Source organism: Phascolarctos cinereus, unplaced genomic scaffold (assembly GCF_003287225.1).
Source record: "Phascolarctos cinereus isolate Bilbo 61053 unplaced genomic scaffold, phaCin_HiC Scaffold_4;HRSCAF=312, whole genome shotgun sequence".
Classification (NCBI taxonomy): Eukaryota; Metazoa; Chordata; class Mammalia; order Diprotodontia; family Phascolarctidae; genus Phascolarctos; species Phascolarctos cinereus.
Genome location: NW_027555847.1, coordinates 662,219,809 through 662,234,378, shown reverse-complemented (window position 1 = coordinate 662,234,378; position 14,570 = coordinate 662,219,809). Strand labels below are relative to the sequence as shown.

Genomic DNA, 14,570 nt, shown 5'->3' with positions numbered 1-14,570 from the left:
CAAAAGTGAATTTCTATTTGGGGTGGGGATGGAGGAGAGGGAGAGAGTTGGCAGGTGATGAGAACGCTGTGGGAAGAAAAAGAGAAAAGAAACAGAATCATCAACGAAACAGAAGAGCAGAAGTATTGTGTTGAATAATACACTTTAAAAATAAATTGCATATAAGTTCATAGTTTCAAATATAATCTTTTCTATTCTTTGTTCATTGAAATGTTAATGTTTGTTAAGTTCACAATAAAAAAATTAAATGAAGCATACTCATGTGGACAAATCCAGGAGCCAAATGGTGGAAGCTTGATGGAACTCATTTGGGTCAAGTCCAGTAAAGGAAGAAGCAAAAGCAATTGTATCTTCTGAGTAGACTATAGGTTACCTAGACCAAAGTAAGAAATAAATGAGTTCTAGAAACACATCACAGGCCCAGCACTGAGGCATAATACAGCAATGATGGTCAGCATCAATTATCCACAAGTCTCTTGGAGCTGTCTCTTTGCCCAAAACACAGAAGCTAATATTTTCTTGTCTTTCCTCAATAACTTCACATCCTTCCGAAGGCAGAGGAAAAAGCAAGGGAAAAATCTACTCTGAATCTGATTTTTTCACTGTGAGATGTAGTACCTAGAATGGAAATGGTTGGCTATTGTCTTTCCTACTCATAGAGAACCAAAATGACATCACTACGTCAGGGTCAATGTACAGTATATCCAATTGTGGTTGATCAGAACAATAAAAACTTGGAAGGCTCTACCAAAAGTTGGGCACAAATAGTCCACGTGAACATCTGGAATGGAGATGTCTCTAAATTTGTGCATTTCACCTTCCTTTTGAGCTACTGCAATTAATTCTGCTTTGTTTATAGAGCACAGAGAAGTCTTAAGCTATACTAAGCAGTCCTGTGCCAGTGCCTCCCATGTCTCACAATCCATTCCAAAGTTCTTCAGAGATAACCTTGAAAAGTGTCCTTGTTTTGCTTCTTCTGACCTCCGTGTGAGCACTTACCTTGTGCGAATTCTCCATAAAAGTATTTTAAGCTATTATTTAGGCTTTTTCCGTTTTAGGATAGAAATAGTGGAAGCCTGAATGGCTTGCTAAATAAGTTATAGTGGGTAATCTTTTTTGATTATGAGCTCAACTAGATTGGAGGTTCCCAAACTTATTTGGCCTACCATCCCTTTAAAAAAAATTACTCAGTGCCCCCCTGGAAATCTTTCTTTAACCCTTTAATGGTTTTTTAAAAATTTGCATCATTTCAAAAAATATAAAGCATTTTTAAAATATGATGCATCTTTAATTTAATACCTTATTGTAAATTTGGGGGTTTTCCTGCATTCAAATTTTGATAACACGATATTGTGTCATGTAACCACATAGTATTGTAAACAAGTTCTCATACACACACATTTCTGCCGACACATGCTGGACTTCCCAATAATTTGAGATACATTTGCCCCTCCAACACTTGCTTATTAAGCTCTGTCTGCAGACTTGACCAGTGATAGTTATAACTTGCATTTTGTGTTTATTTAGAAAATAATGTAGTCATCACAACTTTAACTGTTACACAGCAGATGAAACATGATGAGCGGTTTTTCAAAATTTTCTTCTCCTCTCTTCTTCCCTCATACTTCCACGGCCCCCTTATTTTTGTTCAATGCCCCTCCACCCCAATTACACAGGAGACTACTACCGCTGCCCTACAACATTCCAGCACAGCTCGGCCCCATTCCCATATCGCCTACTTTGGGAATCCAGGTATTCCAAATCTATTCTGTAATCCAGTTCTGTTAAAAAAAAAAAAAGCAGCAGCTAGGTGGCTCGGTAGATGGTTTCCTCTTCTTGAGTTCAGATTTGGCCCAAAGACACTTACTAGTTGTGTGATCTTGGACAAGTCACTTTGATGAGGATGGGATCTAGATCCCAAAAAGGAAAAACCCTGGACTTTCCCACATGGTCAAATCTCTAGCTTTAGCCTGAATCCTATCAACTGGCCTTTTGTTATTGCCTACACCCAATCTCCCAATTCTGTTACCCTTAACCTAGCCTAGTCCTCCATTGTCTTACTTCCTTATGGCCCCTTGGCCATTTCCCATCCTTAATCCTAGCTAGACTCCATTCTCCCTTGGCCACAGGGTCCAGGTCCCTGGGTTCTGTTCACCCCAGCTTGCTGGCCACTCCCATCCAGATCCTCCTTAGACCCACTCTTCCAGTCACCCCAAACTACTCGGTGGCTCCTAGATTCCTCCCACAGTCTTTCTGTAGATGAGGTCCATCTCCTCTCTGTTAAAGGGCTCAGATTCTTATCATCTAGACAATAGCTCAGTAATGTTCAGATTCCTTAAGAGTCTGGCTAACATGGCGGATCTTTAATAAACCTTGTCTTTGGCTGAAAGAAGGCTTGGGTTGAATTCTTTCGGATAGGACCTGCATGAAGTGACTTTGGGGTCCCAGCACCCCTAAACCTCTAGATCTCATCAATGTCACCCCGTCTGCCTCAGTTTCCTCCTCTGTAAAATGAGCTGGAGAAAGACATGGCAAACCATTCCAGTATTTCTGCCAAGAAAACCCCAAATGGGTCAAAAAGAATGGGACACGACTGAACGACAACGACTAAAATGAGGCCAAAAACGAGGCCCAGATCCACAAGGCTCTCCCTGGCCTAGGGGCTCAGGTTCTGGGTCTAGACCCAGCAGATGCCGAAGGGGTGGGGTAAAGGCCTGGGCGCCGTCCTTCTCTTTCATCATTTCTCCAGTCGGGGGAGACACAACACTAGGAACCACAGGCCTCAGGTCCCGCGCCTTTGAGTCCCGCGAGGCACGCTGGGACATGTAGTCCAGCCGGCGGAGATAAGGAGCCCTTACCTCTGTCCCCGCCCCCGCCAAGGGGAAGATCGCTTCCGGGTAGCAGCCGGCGTGCTGGTCTCGCGTCAGCGTCTCCTCTAGCTCCTCGGCTTCCGAATGTGGCCCCGGATAGCGGTTCGGGGGATCGGGGTAAGGGGTCACAAGGGAGAGCGGGAACCCTAAGCCCGGGGGAAGCAGAGGGGCCGGGCGAGCAAGGAGGGGACACACGGGCTGGTGGGAGAAGGGAACCGCGGAGTGTCAGTGAAGGGTCCCGCTCACCCCGCTCCTGTCCCCCTCGCAGCGGCCCCTCCAGGTGCGCTCCTGGGCGGGCCTGGCCCTTCGGAACCTGCACGGGACCCCGACCTGGGCGCGGCCCCTCATCCCCATCGTGGTGGAGCAGACGGTAACTCTCCCTCTCCCTGCTCCTCCTCTCCCAACCCCCTGCACCTCTCCTTCCCCTTACACCTCTGCGCCCCGCCCCCGCCCTGTCCTTAAGCCCCCCTTTAATGCCCACTTGTATCCCTTTGTCCCTGTTCTTTTTCTGTACCCCGCTCGCCTTCTACACATCCCATTCCACTTCTCTCATCCTGTCCAATCGATCAAGTATTTGTTATGCACCTACAGTGTGCAAGGCACCTAGGATACAAGTGCAAAGAATGAAGGGATCTCCTAGCTGACATAATGGTAATAGCTAGCATTTGCAAAACTCCGTACATCATACATTAATTCATTTGATTCTCACAGTCACCCTGGGACAGTAGGTGCTGTTATCCCCCCACTTTACAGTTGAGGAAACTGAGGCCAACAGATGAAGTGACTTGTCCCTGACCACCAAGTGTCTGTGGTAGGATTTGAACTCAAGTCTTCCTCACTCCATGGCCCAGCCATTTTCACACTTGGCTACTTCTGTATAGAGCCATATAAATAGGGCTTTAAAAGCTAAACTAAGCAGTTTATATTTGATCTAGAGGTAATTTTGTTATTCAGTTGTCTTCAGTTGCTGTGTCATGGCCCCATTTGGGGTTTTCTTGGCAAAGATACTGGAGTGGTTTGCCGTTTCCTTCTTTAGCTCCTTTTACAGATGAAGTAAATCAGATTAAGTGACTTGCCCAGGATCATACAGGCTACTAGGTGTCTGAGACTGGATTTGAACTCAGGTCTTCTTGACTCCAGTTCCTGAATTTTATCAATTATGCCACCTGGCCTTCCCCTCCTAGAAATAATAGCTACTGGAATTGTTTGAGTAGGGGAGTATTGTGGTCAGATCAGTGCTTAAGGAAAATTAGTTTGGCAAAATTGTGTAGAATGAATTGGAGAAGAGAGACCAATTATGAGACTGTTTGAAATATTCTAGTTGAAAGGTGATGAGGGCTTGAATGCCCCAGTAAGCAGCTCGGGGAACAGTGGAAAGACCACTGGCCCTAGAGTGAGGAAGACCTGAGTCCAAATCTGACCTCAGACACTTAAATGTGTGACCCAGGACAAGTCATTAAATCACCATTTGCCTCAATTTTCTCAATTTTAAATGCGTAGTGGCTGGCACATGGTAAGTACTTAATAAATCCTTATTCCTTTCCCCTCTTTGCCCCTACCTGGCTGCCCCTTGCATCTCGTAACTTCACTTTTCCCCATATCATTGCCCAGATTTTGTCTCTTAACCTTTCTTCTTTGCCCCATTCCTCTGCCCTGTTCCTTTCTACCCCTTTCTCCACCCCAGTGCCTTACCCTCTTGACTCCTTCCCCCAGCTTCACTCTGCTCTCCTCACGTAGGGCCGGGGAGAAAGGGCCTATGACATTTACTCTCGTCTGCTCCGAGAACGGATCATCTGTGTCATGGGACCTGTGAGTATGATATCTGTCGCGCCCCCCCCCCAGCTGCCCAGCCCATGGATTCCTCCTGATGTTAACCCTGTCTTCTCTCTACGGCCAGATTGATGACAGTTTGGCCAGCTTGGTGATTGCCCAGCTGCTTTTCCTTCAGTCAGAAAGTAACAAGAAACCCATCCACATGTACATCAACAGCCCTGGTGAGTAACTGCCTTTCCCTACCCTACAACCCCTACCTCACCCCGCCATAATACTCCAGTAGGGTCAAGAGCTGAAAGGGACCTTAGAGATAATTTTACAGATGGGGAAACTGAGTCCCAGAAAAGGGAAGGAATTTGCTGAGGTTCCCTTAGGCAACATAATATTGTAAAGAAAGAGCATTGGAATCAGAATGAGAAAATCTGGGTTTGAATCCTGGGTCTTCCACGTAATAGCTCAACCCTTCTGGGCTTCAGTTTCTTATCTCTAAAATGAGGGGGTTGAATGAGACCTTCAAGTCCTGTAAAGGAGTGAAGCCTCATTTGTGTGGGTGGTGAACCCACCATGAGACTTAGTCCCCAGCTCCTATCTGGGGAGATGGCTATAGATACTGATGGAATAGGAAGGGCACCTCTGCCTGTATGGAGGTAGGGCTTGGGCTTGGCTTTGAACTAGGCCAGGAGCCCCAGAGAGCATCTGAGAATCCTGGGGGGGGGGGGGGGGAGGGGAGAGGATAAGCCTGGTAGGAGGGAGGAAGAGAGCGCCTGGTGGGTGTTCTGTGGGAAGGACATAAGCAAGGGCAGGCTCCCTAACCTTGAGCCATGAGTCCAAACTGGGCTAGATTTGGGTAGGGGAACTTGGAGCTGGGGCATGGATTCAATTTTTTTAGTGATTGAGGGTGGTGAGGAGTGGGAGTAGAAGCTTGTCTTCATCCTGTCCTTGTCTACTGTGGCAGGGGGTATTGTGACTTCGGGCCTGGCCATCTATGACACTATGCAATACATCTTGAACCCTGTCAGCACGTGGTGCGTGGGCCAGGCAGCTAGCATGGGCTCCCTGCTGCTTGCGGCTGGCTGCCCTGGCATGCGCCACTCACTGCCCAACTCTCGAATCATGATCCATCAGCCATCCGGAGGGGCCCGGGTGAGTCATGTTCTAGTAGCATAGGCAGCCCTGCTTCATTCCCGCTTCACACACCAGTGCCCCATCCTTCCCCTTGACTCCTGTTCCTCGTATCTTCATTCAGCCCTCTCTCTGCCCTGTACTTCCCTGTTCTTTCTTCTCCCTCAGCCTCTCCCATCCCTCCCTATTCCTAAAACCCTTCCTTTCTTACTCCCTTCCCACCACTTTTCTCTAGCCCTCGTTCCGTTTCCACTCCAGTCCCATTCTGCACCCTCCATCAGTCTTCCTTCTCCACTTCTACTCTCTTTCTCCCTATGCCCCTGCACAGTAGAATCTTGTGTTTTTATGGTACATTGCACTTTACAAATTGGTATCCCAACCACAGTAGTAGTTTTTATTTATGTGACACTTTAGGATTTATAAAGCACTTGAAACTCCTTAACAGCCTTGAGGTACATCATTATCCTCATTCTACAGATCAGGATACTGAGGCTCTAGAACCTAGGCCCTTGACGATGTTTGCTCTAGTGTTATTTCAGGGCAGAAGCCTCTGGGGAGGGGCAGGGTAGAATGTTGCAGGAGAGAGTTAAGATGAACAGAGGCCTTGCCTTGTACATCCTTCCACCTCCTTTGATTTCACACACTTTTAAAAGCCCAATTCAAATGCTGTTGCCTCCATGAAACCTTCCCTGATCTTCCCAGTTGGCAAAGAGGCGCCCTCTCCCTCTCTAGTCTCTCATTATTGCCCTTTGTATTTATACAATGCATAGCCTAGGAATAGACATAGACTTGTGATTTCATTTATATAGTTACCTCCCAGGTAAGGAAACTCCCTCCACCAAGTGCAGATCAGCACTTTCTCTGGCACTTACCATCTTAGAGAGTTGTCTAGAACAGAGGCGTCAGGCTTGGACCCACACAACTCCCAAGAGATTAAAATGTAATTGGGAAATGTTTGACAAAGTAGATCACAGAATGTTGGTTTGTGGTTTTCTAAGTCAGTCTGGCTTAGAGCATTGAGAGGTTAAGTGATTTGTACAGAATCCCACCTGGCTGAAGGCTGGCTCTCTGACCTGATTATGCATTTCTTATATTAGGGTTTGCATCTTATGCCCATACCAGCTTCACAAAGGCAAGGACTATTTTATGGAAACCTTGTGTTTTCCTCAGTTTATAATAGACAGCTTTATGTAGGGAAAGGTGCTGGATTTGATATCAAGAATGACTGGGATTTGAGTTCTGGCTATTAAGCATTCTGTTCAGCATTCAGCACACAGTTGGTGCTTCATAAATGCTTACTGATTATGGCTGTGGCAGTACCTTTGTGACCCTGGCCTAGTTAATTCCCCTTTGTGAATATCAGTTTTCTAATCTGTAAAATGAGGATAAAGTCCTTTGCACTATGGTCCCTCACAGAATTGTGATGAGGGATCACTTCATAAATTTTAAAACACAATATAAATGTGAGCCCTTATTAGGCACTTAATAAGTATTTATTGAATTATTGACTGCAGGCTGGGCTCCCTGCAAGTTGGGAAGTGTCCCCTGTGTGGGCCGTCCCTGGCTGTTCATCCGGTCCCCTCCTCCCCCATCCAGGGACAAGCCACGGATATCGCCATTCAGGCTGAGGAGATCATGAAGCTGAAGAAACAGCTCTATGGTATCTATGCGAAACACACAAAGCAGCCTCTTGATGTGATTGGTGAGTGTGCCCCAGGCGTGGGACTCTCCGGGCCTTTCCTTTCTTTTCTTTTCTTTTTAAATAATTAATTTATTTTTAGTCTTCAACATTCACTTCCATAAGATTTTGAGTTTTAAATTTTCTCCCACTCCCTCTCCTCCCTCTGCCCCAAGATGGCGTGTACTCTGATATAGGCTCTACTTATACATTCACATTAAGCATATTTTCCCATTAGTCATGATGTAAAGAACAACTAGAACTAATAGGAGGAACCACAAGAATGAAGCAATAAAACAAAACAACAAAGGAAAAGGAGGGCAAATAGTATGCTTCAATCTGCATTCAGACTCCATAGTTCTTTCTCTGGATAGGGATAGTATTTTCCATCGTGACTCTTTTGGAGTTGTCTTAAATCTTTGCATTGCTGAGAAGAGCTAAGTCTATCAAAGTCAGTCATCCGGGCATTCTTCTTTTCCATCAGATAAGGCTTCTGTTGGTCTTGTCATTGGTCTTAAATAATAATATTGAAATTTACAGTCCTTTTGAGTAGAGCACCTGCAGGTAGGAGTGTAATACCCCATGTGGAGAGAGAAGAAAGAAGGAAGGAAGGAGGGAGGGAGGGAAGAAAGAAAAAAAGAAGGAAGGAAAGAAGTGTAACCCAATTGGGATATTGGTCCCTAGTGGACAGCTTCTTCTCTACACATAGAGGTTGCTGTTTGTCCTTGTCCTGGAAGAGGACCATGACATGCAAGTGAATTGGATTTAAGTGAGGCAGGGCTATGCAAAGTCACCAATCTCACTTTCTTCTCAGGAGCCATCTGGGTCTAGTGGCCAGATATAGATCAGGACAACTGGAGATGGCCCAGGTGCATGCAGTGAGGGACCTTGGCCTTTTCAAGCTAGGGTCTTTAACAGGTCTGTTTGGCTGGGACTTTTGGTTTTCCCTCTTAAAGACCAGCCTTAACCCCAAATCATTCTGGTCCCAGACCAAGCCCCACTTGGTCACTGTTTGGGCCATGATTGGCTCAGAATGAATGTAAATAACAATTGTTTCTGTTTTTGTCAAAAATCCTGAGGGTCTTTCCCTCCCAGATCTAATTTTTTTTAAAAGCGTTTATTAAGCCTTGATCACTGAATGGGCCCTGCCCCAACCAAACGGAGACCTGTTAAAAGACCTTAGCTTGAAAAGGCCAAGGTCCCTCACTGCATGCACCTGGGCCATCTCCAGTTGTCCTGATCTATATCTGGCCACTAGACCCAGATGGCTCCTAAGGAGAAAGTGAGGCTGGTGACTCTGCACAGGCCTGCCTCACTTAAATCCAGTTCACTTGAATATCATGGCATCACTTCCTTCATGTCATGGTCCCCTTCAAGAACAAAGAACAAACAGCAGCAGCAAATAAAAATAGCTCACATTTTAGTATTTAGTGTTTAAAGGTTTACAAAGTGGTTCCTCACAATAACCCTTTGAGCTAGGAAGTTATTAGCCCCATTTTACAGGTAAGGAAACTGAGGCCCAGCAAGGTAAAGTAACTTGCCCAGAGTTACACAGCTAGTAAGTGTCTAAGGCAAAATTTGAACCCAAATCTCCTGAATTCCAAGTCTAGTCCTGCTATGGCCTCAGTGAAGAAAATTGTAGGTTGTTGGCCAAGTGTAGGTTCAGTACTTAGCTCTTCAAACAGCTGCCTCCGATGGTCAGGCCCTTGGGGGGGGTGGGGAGGAGGGTCCCAGGTTCAGATGACCATTTGTGTTTGGTGTCTAGGTTCTGACTACCAAAAGTGTAGGAACCCTCTCTCATTCATCACTGTGACTCTGCCCTCTTGCAGAGGCTGCCATGGAAAGGGACCGCTACATGAGTCCTATGGAAGCCCAGGAGTTTGGCATCTTGGACAAAGTGCTGGTGCACCCCCCACATGATGGAGAGGATGAACCAGAGCTGGTACAGAAGGAGCCTGTGGAAATCCCTGCTCCAGCTGGGCCCTGAGGATGGATGAACCTGCGCCTCCCTGTGGACAGTGAGGAGTAGCCCCCAAATGATACTCCCCTTGTCTACACTGGTTCTCCCCTGACCTTTGCACTGTGGTGCTCTGTCCTAGGACTCCTGTTGTAGCTTTAGATTTCAAGGGGTTCCGGCGGCCCATCTGGAGGTGAAGCAGAGGAGCAGTGGCTGAGCTGGGCTACTGCCCCAGAACTGACTTGCCAGAGAGCATGGATTTTAAATTAAAACTTTGGTCACTTTTTGGTCCCTGCTGTCTTCCTTTTTTTTTCTTCTTTAACCAAGGTAAAAGAAAGCTTTAGGTATTCCTTCATTCAGCAAACATACCGGGGCAGCTGAGTGGCTCAGTGGATAGATAGAGCACTGGCCCTGGGGTCAGGAGGACCAGAGTGGAAATCCGACCTCAGACACTTACTAGCTGTCTGGGGACCTTGGACAAGTCCCTTAACTCCGACTGCCTCCAAAACAAACACAGACACACCAACTGTGTGATCCTGGGCAAGTCACTAACCTCTCAGTTTCAGTTTCCTTGTCTATAAAATGAGGATAATGATAGCACCTACCACCCAGGCTTGTTGTGAGAGGACACATAAGTGCTGTGCAGATCTTTGTAAGTGCGATATGAATGCTCTTACATCACTGTTTTTATGCGACCTGAGCCGCCTGGTGCCCATGAAGTGAATCACAGCCCTTACCCCTATGTATATGAGTCTCAGTTCCCAAGCTGTGCACCCCTGTAAAATAATAAAGATTATAAGCCTTTCACTATCTGCCTCACAAAGCTGTGAATGCTACAGCCACTTTAGAGTGCTAGATTAGAGGACTCCAAAAGATTGCTGCCCTGTGACCTTGGGCCAGTCGTTTCTTCCCTGGTCTGTTTCTTCTTGTCACATGAGGGGGCTGGACTAGAGAGAGTTCGAGGTTCTCTGGGCACGCTTCCAGCTGCAAGTCTACTACCACACCCTGATGGCAAGCCTGGACCCCGGACAGTTTAGGAATGGACATTAGAGGCCAGCCCCTTCCGTTTAGAGGCCCAAGCAAAGGTGGGGTTTGGATCCAGGCCCTCCTACTCCTTATCTGTCATTTCCACTGGACACCATGTATCTGTCCGGATTTGTTCACGTCCTGAGCTCGCCCTGGACTCTGCTCTCCTCTCTCCCTTCCCCTCGCAGCTCTGACTGCGGCTGTCCGGAAGCAGGACGGGCCTGGCTGGCCATGGATGGGATGTGGGGGCTCTTTGCCGGGACGGTATGGGTCCACGTGCGATAAGCTCCAACGCCCCCTCCACCTTTGAAAGGCCCTGAGCCAAGAGCCCGGGCCGGATGTGCCGTCACCCCCAGCTGGACTCAGGCTTCGCCGCCCCGGGGCCTCCGGCCCTCGGAGGTCAGCGGGACGGGGGCGGGGCCGTGAAGGTTAAGGTGCTGGCGGCGCCCTCCCAAAGATGGGGGCGTGGCCTGGGAGCAGCCAATAGCGTCAGACCTCCGGGAGGTCACGAGCCAATCGCTGAGGGGAAGGGACGGCGGCGAGAGGGAGGGCCTTAGCTTGGCTAGGCCTGACCTGGCCGGGGCGGCTGGACCATGGTCTGCAGCGGGCGCCTGGCCCTGGGGGCGCTACGGGCCCCGGGGCTGGGAACCTGGCCCTGCTGGCTGCGGGGGTCCGGGCCCACCGTGCTTCGCCGGCTGTGGGGCGCGGCTGTGGTGCGGCCTGGCTTCTTGAGCTCAGTGGAGGAGGAGACGCTGAGGCGGGAGCTGGAGCCCGCGCTACGGCGCCGGCGCTATGAGTACGATCACTGGGACGCGGTGAGTGAGGGCGGCCGGGACCGCTGGCCGCTGCCCCTCCCTACTCTCCCCCCAGGTGCTACCATCCTCTCTAGATCCTCCATCTCCCCAAGTTGCCTGTGCCCCTGCCCTCCTCAGTCACCTCTGTCCCCACAGCCGCGCCCCCAGTCTTCGCTGTTTCGTCTCCGAGGTTCTCCCGGTCCTGTGCTCTGACCCTCCTGTTCCTCTGTTCTCATCCCGCCCCCCACCCCAGGCCTCCCTTTTCCTCCTGCCCCCCACCTCGTTGCTCTCTGTCTCCTTTATAAACCCCTGGCCCCAAAGCCGCGACTCCCCCACTCTGGGCGGTCATAGCCCCAGGGCCTTTCAATCCAGCCTTCTCAATCCTTCATTTACCCAACACTTGAACTCCCCAGTCCCTCAGTGACCCCCAATTCCCTTGCCCTCCTCATTCTTCTGAGCTGCCCTAGACTTCGTATCAGGGCCACCCTGTGTTCCCTCTCCCTTTAGCTTAGCGCAGTGCTTGGCACACAGCAGGTGCTTAATATTTGTTTATTGACCGGCTGAGGACCGCCTGGTCTTTAGTCCCCTCAGTACCAAAGCTCATTTATTTATCTCCCAATTTGACTCCTTCCTCTCTTCCTCAGATCCCTCTCTGCCGTCTCAACTCCTTCCTAGGTCCGTTGACATCAGAGTAGCTTCCAGGCTTCCTTGAATGTGGAGAACTAACCACTGTTTCTTCATCTCTGTAGGCTATCCACGGCTTCCGGGAGACAGAGAGGTCCCACTGGTCAGAGGCAAGCCAGGCCATTCTGCAGCGGGTTCGGGCGGCTGCTTTCCCCCCAGCTCTGGCCCAGCTTCCGATGGTTCACGTCCTGGATCTCCACCAAAATGGCTACATCAAGCCCCATGTGGATAGCATCAAGGTGGGCTGAGGAGGAGGGACGGAGGCTTCCACAGTAACAGGAGAGGCCTGTCTTGTATGATGGCTGCCCTTCTCTGGGATGGTAGAAAAAGCCAGGAGGTCTAGGTCCCTGGACCCTGCTCTTCCCCTTATTTGTGTGACTTTTGAGGAACCTATTTCCCTTTCTTGGAAGGAGAGAAGGAAACAAACAAACATTTATTAAGCAACTGCTGCGTGCCAGGCACTGTGCTCTTCTTTAATCCCCACAACAGCCCTGTGAAGTAGGTGCTATTATTATCCCCACATTAAAGTTAAGGAAACTGAGGCAGAGGGTTAAGTAACTTGCCCAGGGTCACACAGCTACTAAGTATCTGAAGCCAGATTTAAACTCAGGTCTTCTTGGGTCCAAGCCCAGCTCTCTTTATCTGCCAGCTTCATCTTGGGCCTCAATCTTCCCATCACTGAAATGGGATGATCTCTGGATTTCCACCACTCTCAGTTCTGACATCTTGTGGTTCTAATTCTTTGGCCAGTTCTGTGGCGGCATCATTGCAGGCCTCTCCTTGCTCTCCCCCAGTGTCATGCGACTAATTGACACTCAAGATCCTCAAGAATGGCTGGAGTTGCTACTGGAACCTGGGTCCCTCTATATCCTCAGGTAGGAGGACCTTAGGGCCAGAGGGGCAGAACTTCCAGAAATGGGCTCTGGGGCTGTATCTTAGACTCTTTGGGTTCTCTGTGTGATTGATTTCATCCTTTGCCCCTGTCAGTCCTAGCCAGTGGAATTATAATGCTCGCTACCACTCCCAAGCAGCATTGAAAGGGCACCAGGTTGGGCAGCAAGCCTGCCTCTCAGCTACTGACCCAAGCCTTTCTTGCCCTCCATACCAGGGGCCCTGCCCGATATGACTTCTCCCACCAGATCCTTCGAGATGAAGAGTCGTTCTTTGGGGAGCGCCGGGTCCCACGGGGCCGACGAATTTCTGTTATTTGCCGTTCCCTCCCTGAGGGGGAACCAGGCCCTTCATCTAGATGACCTCCAGTTCTACAGCCACAGGGCCTCTCAGGGAGTCCAAGGGCTTGTGCCCTGAGTTTTGTATAAAGTATTTATGAATAAAATTAGAGAAATGGTATTTGGCCGCTGGGTCTGGCTGATGTTGAACAAGAGAGAAGGGAATGCCCTCCCAACTGAGTGGATAAAGGGCTATTGCAGTCAGTCCTAAGGAAAAGAAGGGCTGAGCCTGGCACACAGCTAGTGCATAGCAGTTATAGCATTCGCCTTTTTATTAACAATGTCCCTCTTCCCCGAAGTCCTCCTAGTTTTCCATCACACCCACTCTGAAGAATGGACTTAACTTCCCCCTCAGTTACCAAGTCAATAAATGTCTATTCCCACATGTCTATGGGCAGGCCAGGTGTGAGGCTGCAGGATGCTGATGAGGTGGACACATTGGGCCCTGGCAGAGAGGAGCCACAGGAGGAATGCATTTTATATCCAACCTCAGAGAAGAGAAGGGAGGGAAGTGCTGGGTGAGAGGTAGGGTGGGTCTCAGCACTGCTGCCCAGCTTGGTGAAGGGATTGGTGGGCTTTGTGGATCGGGATAATGGGCCTTTCAGCTGTCACAGCTACAGGCAGCAGCGGAGACCTGGGGCAGGTGATGCCACTGCTGATTGTTGTCCAGGAAGGCCACATCTTCATATTGGGTGGGGTGGCAGCAGGGTTGGCCCATCACCCGGCCCTTATGTAAAAGCCTGGCTAATGTCATGCCATGGTGGGTACGGGGACTGTGGCAACTGCCAGCACAGTAGCGGAAGGCAATGATCTCATCAGATTTGTAGCCAAGGCCTAACTCGGTCACTGACAGTAGCACGCTCTGCAACTGACATTCAGGCAGTGCCCTGGATACCAGGGCTTCTGAAGCAGATGGTAATAAGTGGTCCCCTAGAAGAAAGGAGAAGAGCAAGGCCTGAGTTAGAGGGTAGTTGCAAGTAAAAGGTTAATAGGAGACCTGTTCTGGAGAATTAAGATGTCATATCATTCTGTCTACTTAGAGAACACACCAATAGCCTCCTTGCCTGCTCTGCTGGGGAATCCTTTACCTAGCCATAGCCGCTTGGTCCTGTAGGTCGGAGGCAGCTTTCCAGGTCTGAGGGGTGCATCTGAAGTTCCAGGAACCAGCCTCAATTCTCCAGATGTGGGCTCCTCTTCCAGAGGTGAGCCTGGAGGTCTGGGGACAGAAGGCAGTTCCCCAAGGCTAGGAGGCAGGAGCAAGAGAGTGAGCAGAACCAGTGCCCGGGCCATGCTGAGCTGTGGGTTGTAGGAGAGCTAGAGACTGAAGGGTTCCATGCACTCTACTATATCTCCCCCACCCCCAGCAGGAGGAGCTGGTCATAGCTGGGTGGGTGGCCCAGAACATTAACCCTTGTCACACCAGAGCCAGAAGACCTG

At 49.3% G+C, this 14,570-nt stretch overlaps 3 protein-coding genes across 4 annotated transcripts; 2 read left to right on the top strand and 1 right to left on the bottom strand.

Annotated features, from left to right (window-relative positions):
• The first annotated feature begins 2,876 nt into the window (after positions 1 to 2,876).
• On the top strand, positions 2,877 to 9,691 carry CLPP (caseinolytic mitochondrial matrix peptidase proteolytic subunit). 2 transcript variants are annotated; one of them, XR_013486407.1, is made up of 7 exons: positions 2,877 to 2,987; positions 3,139 to 3,240; positions 4,608 to 4,679; positions 4,768 to 4,864; positions 5,599 to 5,786; positions 7,280 to 7,467; positions 9,273 to 9,361. XR_013486407.1 is itself a non-coding variant. In XM_020971444.2 (7 exons), exons 1-7 carry the CDS (start codon positions 2,955 to 2,957, stop codon positions 9,428 to 9,430), a joined length of 756 nt encoding a protein of 251 aa, XP_020827103.1. In that variant the 5' UTR covers positions 2,877 to 2,954; the 3' UTR covers positions 9,431 to 9,691. The 2 variants fall into 2 exon arrangements, 1 of the variants encoding a protein (XP_020827103.1); XM_020971444.2 differs by having other exon boundaries at positions 7,362 to 7,467; positions 9,273 to 9,691.
• Positions 9,692 to 10,605: 914 nt separating this feature from the next.
• ALKBH7 (alkB homolog 7, RNA demethylase) lies at positions 10,606 to 13,254 on the top strand. Its single transcript, XM_020971256.2, has 4 exons — positions 10,606 to 11,241; positions 11,970 to 12,143; positions 12,655 to 12,779; positions 13,013 to 13,254. Exons 1-4 carry the CDS (start codon positions 11,020 to 11,022, stop codon positions 13,155 to 13,157), a joined length of 666 nt encoding a protein of 221 aa, XP_020826915.1. The 5' UTR covers positions 10,606 to 11,019; the 3' UTR covers positions 13,158 to 13,254.
• A 348-nt stretch (positions 13,255 to 13,602) lies between these two features.
• Positions 13,603 to 14,429, bottom strand: PSPN (persephin). The gene is made up of 2 exons (XM_020971257.2): positions 14,222 to 14,429; positions 13,603 to 14,063 (listed from the first exon to the last, which is right to left on the bottom strand). The coding sequence occupies exons 1-2, from the start codon at positions 14,421 to 14,423 to the stop codon at positions 13,735 to 13,737; spliced, it is 531 nt and encodes a 176-aa protein (XP_020826916.1). The 5' UTR covers positions 14,424 to 14,429; the 3' UTR covers positions 13,603 to 13,734.
• Between the last annotated feature and the right edge of the window lie 141 nt (positions 14,430 to 14,570).

What these genes read in the sequence shown, in the direction of transcription:
- CLPP (XM_020971444.2), top strand. Translation starts at nt 2,955, where the DNA reads ATGTGGCCCCGGATAGCGGTTCGGGGGATCGGG. An exon ending in TAGCGGTTCGGGGGATCGGG is followed by an intron (nt 2,988 to 3,138) that starts GTAAGGGGTCAC and finishes TCCCCCTCGCAG; the next exon opens with CGGCCCCTCCAGGTGCGCTC. An exon ending in GCAGCCTCTTGATGTGATTG is followed by an intron (nt 7,468 to 9,272) that starts GTGAGTGTGCCC and finishes GCCCTCTTGCAG; the next exon opens with AGGCTGCCATGGAAAGGGAC.
- ALKBH7 (XM_020971256.2), top strand. Translation starts at nt 11,020, where the DNA reads ATGGTCTGCAGCGGGCGCCTGGCCCTGGGGGCGCTACGGGCCCCGGGG. An exon ending in CCCATGTGGATAGCATCAAG is followed by an intron (nt 12,144 to 12,654) that starts GTGGGCTGAGGA and finishes TTCTTTGGCCAG; the next exon opens with TTCTGTGGCGGCATCATTGC. An exon ending in GGGTCCCTCTATATCCTCAG is followed by an intron (nt 12,780 to 13,012) that starts GTAGGAGGACCT and finishes CCTCCATACCAG; the next exon opens with GGGCCCTGCCCGATATGACT.
- PSPN (XM_020971257.2), bottom strand. Translation starts at nt 14,423, where the DNA reads ATGGCCCGGGCACTGGTTCTGCTCACTCTCTTGCTCCTGCCTCCTAGC. An exon ending in GACCAAGCGGCTATGGCTAG is followed by an intron (nt 14,064 to 14,221) that starts GTAAAGGATTCC and finishes CCTTTCTTCTAG; the next exon opens with GGGACCACTTATTACCATCT.